At 22.3% G+C, this 20,121-nt stretch overlaps 1 protein-coding gene across 1 annotated transcript in view; it reads right to left on the reverse strand.

Annotated features, from left to right (window-relative positions):
• The window catches only part of LOC120423494 (uncharacterized), a 31,374-nt gene extending 15,348 nt beyond the window's left edge, over positions 1–16,026 (reverse strand). Inside the window, exons 1-2 of the mRNA XM_052710015.1 lie at positions 14,873–16,026; positions 14,381–14,820 (exon numbers count right to left, since the gene is read on the reverse strand). Coding sequence (XP_052565975.1) covers positions 14,381–14,820; positions 14,873–15,694 — 1,262 coding nt within the window. The 5' untranslated portion in view covers positions 15,695–16,026. The remainder of the gene's footprint in view (positions 1–14,380; positions 14,821–14,872) is intronic.
• Between the last annotated feature and the right edge of the window lie 4,095 nt (positions 16,027–20,121).

Raw genomic sequence — 20,121 nt, forward strand, 5'->3', positions numbered from 1 at the left:
ATAAATTGATAAATTGATAAATTGATAAATTGATAAATTGATAAATTGATAAATTGATAAATTGATAAATTGATAAATTGATAAATTAATAAATTGATAAATTGATAAATTGATAAATTGATAAATTGATAAATTGATAAATTGATAAATTGATAAATTGATAAATTGATAAATTGATAAATTGATAAATTGATAAATTGATAAATTGATAAATTGATAAATTGATCAATTGATAAATTGATAAATTGATAAATTGATAAATTGATAAATTGATAAATTGATAAATTGATAAATTGATAAATTGATAAATTGATAAATTGATAAATTGATAAATTGATAAATTGATAAATTGATAAATTGATAAATTGATAAATTGATAAATTGATAAATTGATAAATTGATAAATTGATAAATTGATAAATTGATAAATTGATAAATTGATAAATTGATAAATTGATAAATTGATAAATTGATAAATTGATAAATTGATAAATTGATAAATTGATAAATTGATAAATTGATAAATTGATAAATTGATAAATTGATAAATTGATAAATTGATAAATTGATAAATTGATAAATTGATAAATTGATAAATTGATAAATTGATAAATTGATAAATTGATAAATTGATAAATTGATAAATTGATAAATTGATAAATTGATAAATTGATAAATTGATAAATTGATAAATTGATAAATTGATAAATTGATAAATTGATAAATTGATAAATTGATAAATTGATAAATTGATAAATTGATAAATTGATAAATTGATAAATTGATAAATTGATAAATTGATAAATTGATAAATTGATAAATTGATAAATTGATAAATTGATAAATTGATAAATTGATAAATTGATAAATTGATAAATTGATAAATTGATAAATTGATAAATTGATAAATTGATAAATTGATAAATTGATAAATTGATAAATTGATAAATTGATAAATTGATAAATTGATAAATTGATAAATTGATAAATTGATAAATTGATAAATTGATAAATTGATAAATTGATAAATTGATAAATTGATAAATTGATAAATTGATAAATTGATAAATTGATAAATTGATAAATTGATAAATTGATAAATTGATAAATTGATAAATTGATAAATTGATAAATTGATAAATTGATAAATTGATAAATTGATAAATTGATAAATTGATAAATTGATAAATTGATAAATTGATAAATTGATAAATTGATAAATTGATAAATTGATAAATTGATAAATTGATAAATTGATAAATTGATAAATTGATAAATTGATAAATTGATAAATTGATAAATTGATAAATTGATAAATTGATAAATTGATCAATTGATCAATTGATAAATTGATAAATTGATAAATTGATAAATTGATAAATTGATAAATTGATAAATTGATAAATTGATAAATTGATAAATTGATAAATTGATAAATTGATAAATTGATAAATTGATAAATTGATAAATTGATAAATTGATAAATTGATAAATTGATAAATTGATAAATTGATAAATTGATAAATTGATAAATTGATAAATTGATAAATTGATAAATTGATAAATTGATAAATTGATAAATTGATAAATTGATAAATTGATAAATTGATAAATTGATAAATTGATAAATTGATAAATTGATAAATTGATAAATTGATAAATTGATAAATTGATAAATTGATAAATTGATAAATTGATCAATTGATAAATTGATAAATTGATAAATTGATAAATTGATAAATTGATAAATTGATAAATTGATAAATTGATAAATTGATAAATTGATAAATTGATAAATTGATAAATTGATAAATTGATAAATTGATAAATTGATAAATTGATAAATTGATAAATTGATTAATTGATAAATTGATAAATTGATAAATTGATAATTGATAAATTGATAAATTGATAAATTGATAAATTGATAAATTGATAAATTGATAAATTGATAAATTGATAAATTGATAAATTGATAAATTGATAAATTGATAAATTGATAAATTGATAAATTGATAAATTGATAAATTGATAAATTGATAAATTGATAAATTGATAAATTGATAAAATGATAAATTGATAAATTGATAAATTGATAATTGATAAATTGATAAATTGATAAATTGATAAATTGATAAATTGATAAATTGATAAATTGATAAATTGATAAATTGATAAATTGATAAATTGATAAATTGATAAATTGTTAAATTGATAAATTGATAAATTGATAAATTGATAAATTGATAAATTGATAAATTGATAAATTGATAAATTGATAAATTGATAAATTGATAAATTGATAAATTGATAAATTGATAAATTGATAAATTGATAAATTGATAAAATGATAAATTGATAAATTGATAAATTGATAATTGATAAATTGATAAATTGATAAATTGATAAATTGATAAATTGATAAATTGATAAATTGATAAATTGATAAATTGATAAATTGATAAATTGATAAATTGATAAATTGATAAATTGATAAATTGATAAATTGATAAATTGATAAATTGATAAATTGATAAATTGATAAATTGATAAATTGATAAATTGATAAATTGATAAATTGATAAATTGATAAATTGATAAATTGATAATTGATAAATTGGTAAATTGATAAATTGATAATTGATAAATTGATAAATTGATAAATTGATAAATTTATAAATTGATAACTTGATTAATTGATAAATTGATTAATTGATAAATTGATAAATTGATAAATTGATAAATTGATAAATTGATAAATTGATAAATTGATAAATTGATAAATTGATAAATTGATAAATTGATAAATTGATAAATTGATAAATTGATAAATTGATAAATTGATAAATTGATAAATTGATAAATTGTTAAATTGATAAATTGATAAATTGATAAATTGATAAATTGATAAATTGATAAATTGATAAATTGATAAATTGATAAATTGATAAATTGATAAAATGATAAATTGATAAATTGATAAATTGATAATTGATAAATTGATAAATTGATAAATTGATAAATTGATAAATTGATAAATTGATAAATTGATAAATTGATAAATTGATAAATTGATAAATTGATAAATTGATAAATTGATAAATTGATAAATTGATAAATTGATAAATTGATAAATTGATAAATTGATAAATTGATAAATTGATAAATTGATAAATTGATAAATTGATAAATTGATAAATTGATAAATTGATAAATTGATAAATTGATAAATTGATAAATTGATAAATTGATAAATTGATAAATTGATAAATTGATAAATTGATAAATTGATAAATTGATAAATTGATAAATTGATAAATTGATAAATTGATAAATTGATAAATTGATAAATTGATAAATTGATAAATTGATAAATTGATAAATTGATAAATTGATAAATTGATAAATTGATAAATTGATAAATTGATAAATTGATAAATTGATAAATTGATAATTGATAAATTGATAAATTGATAAATTGATAAATTGATAAATTGATAAATTGATAAATTGATAAATTGATAAATTTATAAATTGATAACTTGATAAATTGATAAATTGATAAATTGATAAATTGATAAATTGATAAATTGATAAATTGATAAATTGATAAATTGATAAATTGATAAATTGATAAATTGATAAATTGATAAATTGATAAATTGATAAATTGATAAATTGATAAATTGATAAATTGATAAATTGATAAATTGATAAATTGATAAATTGATAAATTGATAAATTGATAAATTGATAAATTGATCAATTGATCAATTGATAAATTGATAAATTGATAAATTGATAAATTGATAAATTGATAAATTGATAAATTGATAAATTGATAAATTGATAAATTGATAAATTGATAAATTGATAAATTGATAAATTGATAAATTGATAAATTGATAAATTGATAAATTGATAAATTGATAAATTGATAAATTGATAAATTGATAAATTGATATATTGATAAATTGATAAATTGATAAATTTATAAATTTATAAATTGATAAATTGATAAATTGATAAATTGATAAATTGATAAATTGATAAATTGATAAATTGATAAATTGATAAATTGATAATTGATAATTGATAAATTGATAAATTGATAAATTGATAAATTGATAAATTGATAAATTGATAAATTGATAAATTGATAAATTGATAAATTGATAAATTGATAAATTGATAAATTGATAAATTGATAAATTGATAAATTGATAAATTGATAAATTGATAAATTGATAAATTGATAAATTGATAAATTGATAAATTGATAAATTGATAAATTGATAAATTGATAAATTGATAAATTGATAAATTGATAAATTGATAAATTGATAAATTGATAAATTGATAAATTGATAAATTGATAAATTGATAAATTGATAAATTGATAAATTGATAAATTGATAAATTGATAAATTGATAAATTGATAAATTGATAAATTGATAAATTGATAAATTGATAAATTGATAAATTGATAAATTGATAAATTGATAAATTGATAAATTGATAAATTGATAAATTGATAAATTGATAATTGATAAATTGATAAATTGATAAATTGATAAATTGATAAATTGATAAATTGATAAATTGATAAATTGATAAATTGATAAATTGATAAATTGATAAATTGATAAATTGATAAATTGATAAATTGATAAATTGATAAATTGATAAATTGATAAATTGATAAATTGATAAATTGATAAATTGATAAATTGATAAATTGATAAATTGATAAATTGATAAATTGATAAATTGATAAATTGATAAATTGATAAATTGATAAATTGATAAATTGATAAATTGATAAATTGATAAATTGATAAATTGATAAATTGATAAATTGATAAATTGATAAATTGATAAATTGATAAATTGATAAATTGATAAATTGATAAATTGATAAATTGATAAATTGATAAATTGATAAATTGATAAATTGATAAATTGATAAATTGATAAATTGATAAATTGATAAATTGATAAATTGATAAATTGATAAATTGATAAATTGATAAATTGATAAAATGATAAATTGATAAAATGATAAATTGATAAATTGATAAATTGATAATTGATAAATTGATAAATTGATAAATTGATAAATTGATAAATTGATAAATTGATAAATTGATAAATTGATAAATTGATAAATTGATAAATTGATAAATTGATAAATTGATAAATTGATAATTGATAAATTGATAAATTGATAAATTGATAAATTGATAAATTGATAAATTGATAAATTGATAAATTGATTAATTGATAAATTGATAAATTGATAAATTGATAAATTGATAAATTGATAAATTGATAAATTGATAAATTGATAAATTGATAAATTGATAAATTGATAAATTGATAAATTGATAAATTGATAAATTGATAAATTGATAAATTGATAAATTGATAAATTGATAAATTGATAAATTGATAAATTGATAAATTGATAAATTGATAAATTGATAAATTGATAAATTGATAAATTGATAAATTGATAAATTGATAAATTGATAAATTGATAAATTGATAAATTGATAAATTGATAAATTGATCAATTGATAAATTGATAAATTGATAAATTGATAAATTGATAAATTGATAAATTGATAAATTGATAAATTGATAAATTGATAAATTGATAAATTGATAAATTGATAAATTGATAAATTGATAAATTGATAAATTGATAAATTGATAAATTGATAAATTGATAAATTGATAAATTGATAAATTGATAAATTGATAAATTGATAAATTGATAAATTGATAAATTGATAAATTGATAAATTGATAAATTGATATAAATTGATAAATTGATAAATTGATAAATTGATAAATTGATAAATTGATAAATTGATAAATTGATAAATTGATAAATTGATAAATTGATAAATTGATAAATTGATAAATTGATAAATTGATAAATTGATAAATTGATAAATTGATAAATTGATAAATTGATAAATTGATAAATTGATAAATTGATAAATTGATAAATTGATAAATTGATAAATTGATAAATTGATAAATTGATAAATTGATAAATTGATAAATTGATAAATTGATAAATTGATAAATTGATAAATTGATAAATTGATAAATTGATAAATTGATAAATTGATAAATTGATAAATTGATAAATTGATAAATTGATAAATTGATAAATTGATAAATTGATAAATTGATAAATTGATAAATTGATAAATTGATAAATTGATAAATTGATAAATTGATAAATTGATAAATTGATAAATTGATAAATTGATAAATTGATAAATTGATAAATTGATAAATTGATAAATTGATAAATTGATAAATTGATAAATTGATAAATTGATAAATTGATAAATTGATAAATTGATAAATTGATAAATTGATAAATTGATAAATTGATAAATTGATAAATTGATAAATTGATAAATTGATAAATTGATAAATTGATAAATTGATAAATTGATAAATTGATAAATTGATAAATTGATAAATTGATAAATTGATAAATTGATAAATTGATAAATTGATAAATTGATAAATTGATAAATTGATAAATTGATAAATTGATAAATTGATAAATTGATAAATTGATAAATTGATAAATTGATAAATTGATAAATTGATAAATTGATAAATTGATAAATTGATAAATTGATAAATTGATAAATTGATAAATTGATAAATTGATAAATTGATAAATTGATAAATTGATAAATTGATAAATTGATAAATTGATAAATTGATAAATTGATAAATTGATAAATTGATAAATTGATAAATTGATAAATTGATAAATTGATAAATTGATAAATTGATAAATTGATAAATTGATAAATTGATAAATTGATAAATTGATAAATTGATAAATTGATAAATTGATAAATTGATAAATTGATAAATTGATAAATTGATAAATTGATAAATTGATAAATTGATAAATTGATAAATTGATAAATTGATAAATTGATAAATTGATAAATTGATAAATTGATAAATTGATAAATTGATAAATTGATAAATTGATAAATTGATAAATTGATAAATTGATAAATTGATAAATTGATAAATTGATAAATTGATAAATTGATAAATTGATAAATTGATAAATTGATAAATTGATAAATTGATAAATTGATAAATTGATAAATTGATAAATTGATAAATTGATAAATTGATAAATTGATAAATTGATAAATTGATAAATTGATAAATTGATAAATTGATAAATTGATAAATTGATAAATTGATAAATTGATAAATTGATAAATTGATAAATTGATAAATTGATAAATTGATAAATTGATAAATTGATAAATTGATAAATTGATAAATTGATAAATTGATAAATTGATAAATTGATAAATTGATAAATTGATAAATTGATAAATTGATAAATTGATAAATTGATAAATTGATAAATTGATAAATTGATAAATTGATAAATTGATAAATTGATAAATTGATAAATTGATAAATTGATAAATTGATAAATTGATAAATTGATAAATTGATAAATTGATAAATTGATAAATTGATAAATTGATAAATTGATAAATTGATAAATTGATAAATTGATAAATTGATAAATTGATAAATTGATAAATTGATAAATTGATAAATTGATAAATTGATAAATTGATAAATTGATAAATTGATAAATTGATAAATTGATAAATTGATAAATTGATAAATTGATAAATTGATAAATTGATAAATTGATAAATTGATAAATTGATAAATTGATAAATTGATAAATTGATAAATTGATAAATTGATAAATTGATAAATTGATAAATTGATAAATTGATAAATTGATAAATTGATAAATTGATAAATTGATAAATTGATAAATTGATAAATTGATAAATTGATAAATTGATAAATTGATAAATTGATAAATTGATAAATTGATAAATTGATAAATTGATAAATTGATAAATTGATAAATTGATAAATTGATAAATTGATAAATTGATAAATTGATAAATTGATAAATTGATAAATTGATAAATTGATAAATTGATAAATTGATAAATTGATAAATTGATCAATTGATAAATTGATAAATTGATAAATTGATAAATTGATAAATTGATAAATTGATAAATTGATAAATTGATAAATTGATAAATTGATAAATTGATAAATTGATAAATTGATAAATTGATAAATTGATAAATTGATAAATTGATAAATTGATAAATTGATAAATTGATAAATTGATAAATTGATAAATTGATAAATTGATAAATTGATAAATTGATAAATTGATAAATTGATAAATTGATAAATTGATAAATTGATAAATTGATAAATTGATAAATTGATAAATTGATAAATTGATAAATTGATAAATTGATAAAATTGATAAATTGATAAATTGATAAATTGATAAATTGATAAATTGATAAATTGATAAATTGATAAATTGATAAATTGATAAATTGATAAATTGATAAATTGATAAATTGATAAATTGATAAATTGATAAATTGATAAATTGATAAATTGATAAATTGATAAATTGATAAATTGATAAATTGATAAATTGATAAATTGATAAATTGATAAATTGATAAATTGATAAATTGATAAATTGATAAATTGATAAATTGATAAATTGATAAATTGATAAATTGATAAATTGATAAATTGATAAATTGATAAATTGATAAATTGATAAATTGATAAATTGATAAATTGATAAATTGATAAATTGATAAATTGATAAATTGATAAATTGATAAATTGATAAATTGATAAATTGATAAATTGATAAATTGATAAATTGATAAATTGATAAATTGATAAATTGATAAATTGATAAATTGATAAATTGATAAATTGATAAATTGATAAATTGATAAATTGATAAATTGATAAATTGATAAATTGATAAATTGATAAATTGATAAATTGATAAATTGATAAATTGATAAATTGATAAATTGATAAATTGATAAATTGATAAATTGATAAATTGATAAATTGATAAATTGATAAATTGATAAATTGATAAATTGATAAATTGATAAATTGATAAATTGGGAAATTGATAAATTGATAAATTGATAAATTTATTAATTGATAAATTGATAATTTGATAAATTGATAAATTGATAAATTGATAAATTGATAAATTGATAAATTGATAAATTGATAAATTGATAAATTGATAAATTGATAAATTGATAAATTGATAAATTGATAAATTGATAAATTGATAAATTGATAAATTGATAAATTGATAAATTGATAAATTGATAAATTGATAAATTGATAAATTGATAAATTGATAAATTGATAAATTGATAAATTGATAAATTGATAAATTGATAAATTGATAAATTGATAAATTGATAAATTGATAAATTGATAAATTGATAAATTGATAAATTGATAAATTGATAAATTGATAAATTGATCAATTGATCAATTGATCAATTGATCAATTGATCAATTGATAAATTGATAAATTGATATATTGATAATTTGATAAATTGATAAATTGATAAATTGATAAATTGATAAATTGATAAATTGATAAATTGATAAATTGATAAATTGATAAATTGATAAATTGATAAATTGATAAATTGATAAATTGATAAATTGATAAATTGATAAATTGATAAATTGATAAATTGATAAATTGATAAATTGATAAATTGATAAATTGATAAATTGATAAATTGATAAATTGATAAATTGATCAATTGATAAATTGATAAATTGATAAATTGATAAATTGATAAATTGATAAATTGATAAATTGATAAATTGATAAATTGATAAATTGATAAATTGATAAATTGATAAATTGATAAATTGATAAATTGATAAATTGATAAATTGATAAATTGATAAATTGATAAATTGATAAATTGATAAATTGATAAATTGATAAATTGATCAATTGATCAATTGATCAATTGATCAATTGATCAATTGATAAATTGATAAATTGATATATTGATAATTTGATAAATTGATAAATTGATAAATTGATAAATTGATAAATTGATAAATTGATAAATTGATAAATTGATAAATTGATAAATTGATAAATTGATAAATTGATAAATTGATAAATTGATAAATTGATAAATTGATAAATTGATAAATTGATAAATTGATAAATTGATAAATTGATAAATTGATAAATTGATTAATTGATAAATTGATAAATTGATAAATTGATAAATTGATAAATTGACAAATTGATAAATTGATAAATTGATAAATTGATAAATTGATAAATTGATAAATTGATAAATTGATAAATTGATAAATTGATAAATTGATAAATTGATCAATTGATAAATTGATAAATTGATAAATTGATAAATTGATAAATTGATAAATTGATAAATTGATAAATTGATAAATTGATCAATTGATAAATTGATAAATTGATAAATTGATAAATTGATAAATTGATAAATTGATAAATTGATAAATTGATAAATTGATAAATTGATAAATTGATAAATTGATAAATTGATAAATTGATAAATTGATAAATTGATAAATTGATAAATTGATAAATTGATAAATTGATAAATTGATAAATTGATCAATTGATCAATTGATCAATTGATCAATTGATCAATTGATAAATTGATAAATTGATATATTGATAATTTGATAAATTGATAAATTGATAAATTGATAAATTGATAAATTGATAAATTGATAAATTGATAAATTGATAAATTGATAAATTGATAAATTGATAAATTGATAAATTGATAAATTGATAAATTGATAAATTGATAAATTGATAAATTGATAAATTGATAAATTGATAAATTGATAAATTGATAAATAATTGATAAATTGATAAATTGATAAATTGATAAATTGATAAATTGATAAATTGATAAAATGATAAAATAATTATAATTGGCATAATTCAATGTACAGTCCAGACTCGGTTATCCGAAGGCCTGGCAAAATTTATTCAATTCAATCTATCAATTTATCAATTTATCAATTTATCAATTCATCAATTTATCAATTTATCAATTTATCAATTTATCAATTTATCAATTTATCAATTTATCAATTTATCAATTTATCAATTTATCAATTTATCAATTTATCAATTTATCAATTTATCAATTTATCAATTTATCAATTTATCAATTTATCAATTTATCAATTTATCAATTTATCAATTCATCAATTTATCAATTTATCAATTTATCAATTTATCAATTTATCAATTTATCAATTTATCAATTTATCAATTTATCAATTTATCAATTTATCAATTTATCAATTTATCAATTTATCAATTTATCAATTTATCAATTTATCAATTTATCAATTTATCAATTTATCAATTTGTCAATTTATCAATTTATCAATTTATCAATTTATCAATTTATCAATTAATCAATTTATCAATTTATCAATTTATCAATTTATCAATTTATCAATTTATCAATTTATCAATTTATCAATTTATCAATTTATCAATTTATCAATTTATCAATTTATCAATTTATCAATTTATCAATTTATCAATTTATCAATTAATCAATTTATCAATTTATCAATTTATCAATTTATCAATTTATCAATTTATCAATTTATCAATTTATCAATTTATCAATTTATCAATTTATCAATTTATCAATTTATCAATTTATCAATTTATCAATTTATCAATTTATCAATTTATCAATTTGTCAATTTATCAATTTATCAATTTATCAATTTATCAATTTATCAATTTATCAATTTATCAATTTATCAATTTTTCAATTTATAAATTTATCAATTTATCAATTTATCAATTTATTATTTTATCAATATATCAATTTATCAATTTATCAATTTATCAATTTATGGTAGGAAACGGTTGTTATTTTTGTACGTTGGACTGTTCAAGTCAAAAGGAAATAGTTTGAAATACGACAAACATTGCTAAAAGGTTTACATCGAACATATTTTTTTTTATAAGCCAGCTTATGCTAAAAATGATTCTGAACGCAAAGGAATGCATTTTAAATTGATTTCAGCTGATTGCACATATATTTCTATCGAAATTTTGAAGTTTTTTGAAATGTCTTTTGCCCCCTGATATTTCGAGTAGATTTCGAAGGGATGGGAGTGACAAAACTATGAAAAAGATTTTTAGTAGCCTTATGTTAAACGTCGCATGACCATATCATTGCAGTAAAATCATGGAATATGTGCGAATCGTTACCAGATTTTTGAAACAGTACAACAAAATCGGTTCAAATTATTCGCGAAAACAGGTCGCATTACTTGGATTGCTATAAAATATAAAATTGGTCCTTACCGGTACCGGTAATTTTATCTGCTTCAACCATATTGGTTCAATTTCATTACCGTCATCAGGGGTGACATTGGGTCTGGGGATTGGGATTGGGTCATACAAAAATGCTGATATTTGTATGACCCAATCTCACCCCCCAGACCCATTGTCACCCCTGATGACGGTACCAATATAATGATGAGATTATTTGAAAATGTTCGACACGTCGCACTACATGGTTTGTTGTAAAAACACGGAATCGGTTTAAACCGGTACCGGTTGTTTGAACCGGTTTCACTGAATCGGTTCATATTCAGTACCAATAGATTGTAGAGATTATTTGAAAATTGTTGACACGTCGCACTACATGGTTTGCTGTAAAAACACGGAATCGATTCAAACTGGTACCGGTTATATGAACCGGTTCAACTGAATCGGTTCAAAATTATCACGAAAAGATTGTTGAGATTATTTGAAGAGTTTTGACACGTCGCAAGGCATGATTTGCAGTAAAAACACTGAATCGGTTCAGACCGGTACCAGTTATTTGAACCGGTTCAACTGAATCGGTTCAAATTTATCACGAAAAGATTGTTGAGCTAATTTGAAGAGTTTTGACACGTCGCATGACATGGTTAGTGATACAACCCCGGAATCGGTTCAGACCGGTACCGGTTATTTGAACCGGTTCAACTGAATCGGTTCAAATTTATCACGACAAGATTGTTGAGCTAATTTGAAGAGTTTTGACACGTCGCATGACATGGTTAGTGATACAACCCCGGAATCGGTTCAACCGGTACCGGTTATTTGAACCGGTTCAACCGAATCAGGTTGAATTGCTCATATATCGATTCCTTGAATAATTTCATGAATTTTGATATGTCGCATGACCATATTTCTTCAAAATTTGGCTTTATAGTTCAAATGAATATTACTTTTGTAAAAATAGTTACGATAACTATTTTTTAAAAATTGTTAAAATATTTTTAACATGTTTTAAATATTTTTCCCTTAAAGTAGAGATTCTCCCCTTTCCAAAAACCTATATAAGTTGGTATTTTGGGTTATTTTACGATGTGCTCTGAGCCCTTGAATTCCATGTAACGCTGTTTTTTTTCCTTTGGCCCCTCCCCCCGGGGACCCGCCCCCCTAAACCACCATATTAAATATTTTTATCTTAAAGTTGATTAATTTTCAAATCCAATGGTATATATGAAGTTGATATTTCATGTAATTTTCACCAAGTTACAGCTTTTTGAAAATCCATGTAACGCTAAAATGGGGCTTAGTAACTTGACTGTTAATCACTCGATTTCAGTTGAAAACGCCTTTTATGAGCTGTTATTGAACGTCAAAGTTATGATATGGCAACATTAGAGGCAAGATTTAATTTACAGGTTTCGCTTTACGAGCGGAAGATCGTGGTTTCAAACCCACATTGCTTGGCACATCCTTTCCCCTGTACTCTTCACATGTATAAGGACCAACTGTTCTCTGTATAATTGCCCTACAGAGCTCCACGGCCCGATCGCAAAAAGTGCTTTGAAGGGACGAGTTTTCCAGAAACCAGAACTTAAGGGCTAGCTGGGTATAAGTAAACGTAAAATGTGCACTTCGGTTCTAGCGATACATTTGGACAGTACAGAGTGGAAAAGGCAGAGCCAAAGAGGATTGAAAAAACATTCAAACCTCTTCGGCGGCGAAGTTACGGCAGTGGATCGCTCGACACACTTGCTCAACAATAGCGTGTGTGCGTGTCCCATCTGCCTAATAACAGAAAAAAGCCTTTGTGATTCTATAAATAGAATTGCAAGTCCGCAATAGATCTAATTCCTGGTCGCAGTGGATAGTGGCATCGAACAAAAAAAAAAAAAAAGATTTAATTAGTTTCTTCATTTAGGAACTCGTTGCATAAGCTAGGTTTTGATAGTTTTATTTTGATAGTTTCTTACTTTGAACTATTACACAATGGAGATTGTACATTTTCACTGATTTAACTTTTTTCACATCTTAATTTAATTAATATTGAAATCATTTTTGTATTTGATTCAGAACGAACAAGACAATTCTACACATACCCATACGCCGCCAAATCCCTCAAAGCTTCCCCCATTCGCTTCCGGTACCTGCCATCCGACTTGCCCACCATAAACGACACATCCACCTCCTTGCTCTCCACCATCTTTTCCGCATGCTCGTTCATGTCGGGCAAGTCCGCGTTTTCAACGCACAACATCGGCACCATAAAGACCGCCATCATCAGGCCGAACTTGCCGTGCCGCTTGAGTTGGTTTAAAAGTTCCTCGTACGGACACTGCCGGCTGGCATCGCCGCCGAGCTTTTCAAGGTGTTCCGACAGGGAGGTGTGGTAGAGTTGGAGGATTTCTTCGTAGTGCTTGTGGCGGAAGTCGCCGTCGGTGCAGCAGAAGATGAAGTAGAGCAGGTCCAGGGCTGGGGAAACGTAACGGGAGACTTGCCAGTCGAGGACGGCGATCTTCGATGGGGTTGAGTTCTGGAAGAGATATTTGGGTGAAGAGTTGGCTTTTGAAGGTTGTAGGGCTTACCTCGTATTTGAAGATCGTGTTGTTGATCCAGCAGTCTCCGTGGTTGAGAACTGCGTACGGTTCGCAGTTCTTTGGGTCTACCAGACCTTGCAAGTCGTCGAACATGGTGTCTTTGCTCTGCAGCAGAGTCTGGCGTAGCTTGTCTTCTTCGGGGGCCAGGACTCCAATCGCTCGATCCAGTGACATGTGCAGCATCACCGTGAACATTTCGTTCGTTCTCATCATGGTGCAGATCGGATCGGGTACCTTGAACTGCTCAAACTGCTCCGGACGTTGCTCCTTCATGGCGAACGAAACGGCGTGCAGCCGTCCCAGCTGAACCATCAACAGCCTGACGTGCTCGTAGTCCACCGGAACCGTCTTGTTCCACATCCGGTAACCCTGGAGGCGCAAGTCGTCCATCAAGATGACCGATTCTTCCCTCGTTTTCTCATAGTAAGACAGATAACAGTTGGGAGCGCTGAAGAATCCATCCTCCTCCCGCACGCCCTTCTCCCGCTGAAACGCGTAAATCGCCGGCAACAACTTTGAGTAAACATCCACCTCCCGCTCGAAGATCGCCATCGAATCGAACTGCCGTCGGCGGGCCTCGCTGATCGGTGGCACCTTGCACAGCAGGGCCCACTCGCGGGACTGCTCCGTAACGCGGACTCGGAACATGTCCGCGGAGAATCCGTCGCCCTTGTCGGATCCCACCTGGAAGTCGACCCGGAACTGACCCGCCGTGAAACCGTTTTCGACGGCAATCCGGCCAACGGCGTCGGGGATGTACTGGGGAAGGATCAAGTCTTGTTGGGGAGAGGAGGAAGGTTCGGCTTGCATTTTTGCTGGACGACGTTGTCGGTGATACTGAAATGGCACTTCTACCGGCAGAACCCGTATTCAAATAGTACCTGCTTGAGATAAGATGGGTGTGACTAGGAAATTTTAGCTTGACTTGGATGTATCGATTGGTGTTGTTGTAGCTTTGCTTCTGGAATTCGAGTCTTCTTAGTTGAATAAACAATAGCTTTGAGTGGTACTAAAACCAACGTAAATTGCGAGAGTATCTAACCTGTTGACCACCGCGGATTGTTGAATACTAACTTGACACTGGAGAACGAACACACAAAACTAACAGCTTTCTAACGATTTACAAGAGTGTGAGATCGGATGAATGAAGTCACCACGCCACGTTCACCAAGAGGTGTTTTTATTTTTAGTACGTATTCTATGCACAGCTATAGCTCACTAACGCAGAGCTATTTTGTTTAGTATTAGTTGCTTGCGGTCAGGGGATAATTTTCGCTGATGTGATTACTTCAAGTTGGAACATTGTCATCCTCTTGATTTGATAATTTTACATAATATAGATTTTTGTAATTCCATTTTGAAAAAAAAAACTAACTTTAACTAACCATAAAAGTTCATCTTCTAATAATTTTGTAATTTAACAATTCAAGAATAAAAAATAGTTTTTTTGAACTACCTGTTCAAAAAAACTAAATTTTAAATTCTCAATATTCAAAAATAAGATTAAATAGTTTTCACAATTCCAGGATTAGAAAAACATTTGGGTAATTCTCTACCAACTCACACGAAATCGGGAAAAGTTGCCCCGACCCCTCTTCGATTTGCGTGAAACTTTGTCCTAAGGGGTAACTTTTGTCCCTGATCACGAATCCGAGGTTCGTTTTTTGATATCTCGTGACGGAGGGGCGGTACGACCCCTTCCATTTTTGAACATGCGAAAAAAGAGATGTTTTTCAATAATTTGCAGCCTGAAACGGTGATGAGATAGAAATTTGGTGTTAAAGGGACTTTTATGTAAAATTAGACGCCTGATTTGATGGCGTACTCAGAATTCCGAAAAAACGTATTTTTCATCGAAAAAACACTAAAAAAGTTGTAAGAATTCTCTCATTTTCCTTAACTGGATGTAAAAAAAATTGGAACATGTTATTTTATGGGAAATTCAATGTACTTTTCAGATCTACATTGACCCAGAAGGTTCATTTTTTCATTTAGAACAAAATTTTTCATTTTATTATTTCGTGTTTTTTTCTAACTTTGCAGGGTTATTTTTTAGTGTGTAACAATGTTCTACAAAGTTGTAGAGCAGACAATTACAAAAATTTTAATATATAGACATAAGGGGTTTGCTTATAAACATCACGAGTTATCGCGATTTTGCGAAAAAAAGTTTTGAAAAAGTTACTTTTTGCGTTTCTCTTTGTTTTGTCGTCCATGGACCATGATCAACGACGACCAACATTTTCAATTTTTTTTTTCGTAGAATCGCAATAACTCGTGATGTTCATAAGCAAACCCCTTATGTCTATATATTAAAATTTTTGTAATTGTCTGCTCTACAACTTTGTAGAACATTGCTACACTCTAAAAGATAACCCTGCAAAGTTAGAAAAAAACACGAAATTTTTTAAATGAAAAATTTTGTTCTAAATGAAAAAATGACCCTTCTGGGTCAATGTAGATTAGAAAAGTACATTAAATTTCCTATAAAATGACATGTTCCAAAAAACTTTACAGTCGAGTAACGGAAAATGGGAGAATTTTTAAAAAAAATTTAGTGTTTTTTCGATAAAAAATACGTTTTTTTGGAATTCTGAGTACGCCATCAAATCGGGCGTCTAATTTTACATAAAAGTCCCTTTGACACCAAATTTCTATCTCATCACCGTTTCAGGCTGCAAATTATTGAAAAACACCTCTTTTTTCGCATGTTCAAAAATGGAAGGGGTCGTACCGCCCCTCCGTCACGAGATATCAAAAAACGGACCTCGGATTCGTGATCAGGGACAAAAGTTACCCCTTAGGACAAAGTTTCACGCAAATCGAAGAGGGGTCGGGGCAACTGCTGTGTGAGTTGGGGGAGAATTACCCATTTTAAATATTTTAACCCTTGACATTCTTGTAATTTTTAAGAAAAAAAAATCATTATGGGTAATTCTCTACGAACTCACACAAAATCGGTGAACCTCGTTGGATTAATGTACGACCCGTGTTGAAAAAATCACCTTTTGCAACATGTTGCATAAACTACTATTTCGATACACTTTTGAAGTTTTACACTACTGATCCCTTATTTAATTCAAATGCACGGCTAGAACTAAAACTAACAAAAATATTTAAAAAAAAATTATAGTTTTTTTTTAAAAAGGTCCAATAAACCAAATTATCAGTTTTTGCTTTTTGGGTGTTTTTCAATACCCCTGACTCAAGATGGTTTCAAAAACACCCAAAAAGCAAAAACTGGAAATTTGGCTTATTAAACCTTTAAAAAAAAAACTCCAGATATGTATTTCAAAACAAAAAAAAAAACTCATGACCCACGTTAAACCACAAACTAATAATATTTGAATTCAAAAAACAACATAAAAGTTCATCTTCAAATTATTATTTTATTATTTAACTATTCAATACCCAAAAAAAAATCATAAGAAGTTCAGTAAATCTAAAATAAAAAAAAATAAGTTTTTCAACATAACAAAATATAAGAAAATATTTCATAATTCCAAAATTTTAAAAAATATATTTTGAAATGTTTTTATTAAAATTTCGAAATTTTGAAATCCTTTAATTTTTTGAAAAGATTAATTCTTTTTTTAATTTTTTGATTTGGCTCAAAATTTGTGTGGGCCTTTACTATGACCAAAGAAGCCTTTTAAAGTAATTTTCTGATAGAGTTGGTATCTTCGAGGAACATTCAAAACAAAAAATTCTGCCGACTTTTAAATCAACTTTATTTCACAAAAAAAAAACAATTTTTTAAAATCAATATTTCGATGCCTCTGCATTAGAAAGTGTGTACATGTGTGAATGAGATTTGAGAAATTTCAATTGTTTCTTTTTATTTGCTGGATTTCAGAACCTTCAGAACCTTTAAAAAAAATCATTATGGAACCAATCATAACTATTCAAAAAATCGAACAATGGGAAATTTCTTTCGTTCAGCACTTTATCAAATAATCTTTGAAATTCTTTCCGTTTTTTTACATTAAAACTAAAGTCAAAAATTTGGTCTGACTAAAATTTTATTTTTTTTTCTCAAAAACTAAATTTTGCTTGCCCTTATCACTGATTGAAAGTTATAAACATTGTAAAAAAATGATTTTGGATTTTTTTCATTGTAAAAATATCAATATCAAAACCTAAAACTTTACCGAAGACACCAAATCGATCAGAAAATTCCTTCAAAAGCTACAGATATTTGAAAACTTACGGACCATTTTTGTAAGGACAGCTGCCAAAATTGTATGGAAACTTGTATGGGTGAACCAATGACACAACATGATTTCTTTGGTCATAGGAAAGGACCCCGGAAAGTTCGAACCAAATCAAAAAAATCTTTAGAAGAAATGTCGTAATCTGCAGATTTCGTAGAGTTTAAAAATTCAAGAATTAAAAAATAGCATTATTCTAAATTCTGAACATTACAATTAAAAAAAAATAACAACTCAAGAATTCAAAAAATCATATATTTTGTAATTTAGAAACTTAAAAAACACTAAAATTTTAATTTTGAAACATATAAGAATAAAAGATTTATTTATTTTCAAAATTCCAAATATAAAAAAAACATATTTTTTATCTTTTTATATTTAAAAATTTAAAATTTTTAAAATCCTTAAATTCTTATAATTTTCATAAACAAATTTTTTTAAAGATTGATTTTTTCATTTTTATAATTATTGAAATGCTGAAATTTGCACATTTTTTTGAATTACTGATTTTTTAAAGGAGGATTTTTAAATTTTGAAATTTAAAATATATTTATAAATATATTTAAATCTTTACAATTTCTGTAATTTATAAACAAAAGTATATTCTCAATTTGGCCGTTGCAAATATTTTTCAAAAATCATGTCGCCCCCCCCCCCCCTTTCCCCCATTTAAAATCTGTCAATTCAGAAGGCAAAAAAATACTTTAAAAAAACTTCATAATTTCAATGGACATAGAAGTTAAATCATCTGAAAGCACATTGAAATGCATTTTGCTGCATTAAAAATCAAATTTAACATGCTAGGGTTTGATAAAACATATTTGGAATTTTTGTAAAGTTCTGATAAAAGCTTTTTTCACCAAAAAACTGTTTGTTCTTATGTTTTTTTTTTAAACTAATGATTGCAAAACAACGGGACTGGTATAAAATGCAATTAAAAGCAGTTGGAAGTATAGCTTGTAATTTGAATTTTTATACTTCTCCCCCTCGACTTTGGTCAGAGTCTAAGAAACATGAATTTCAAAA

Source organism: Culex pipiens, chromosome 3, assembly GCF_016801865.2.
Source record: "Culex pipiens pallens isolate TS chromosome 3, TS_CPP_V2, whole genome shotgun sequence".
In the NCBI taxonomy this organism is placed as follows: domain Eukaryota; kingdom Metazoa; phylum Arthropoda; class Insecta; order Diptera; family Culicidae; genus Culex; species Culex pipiens.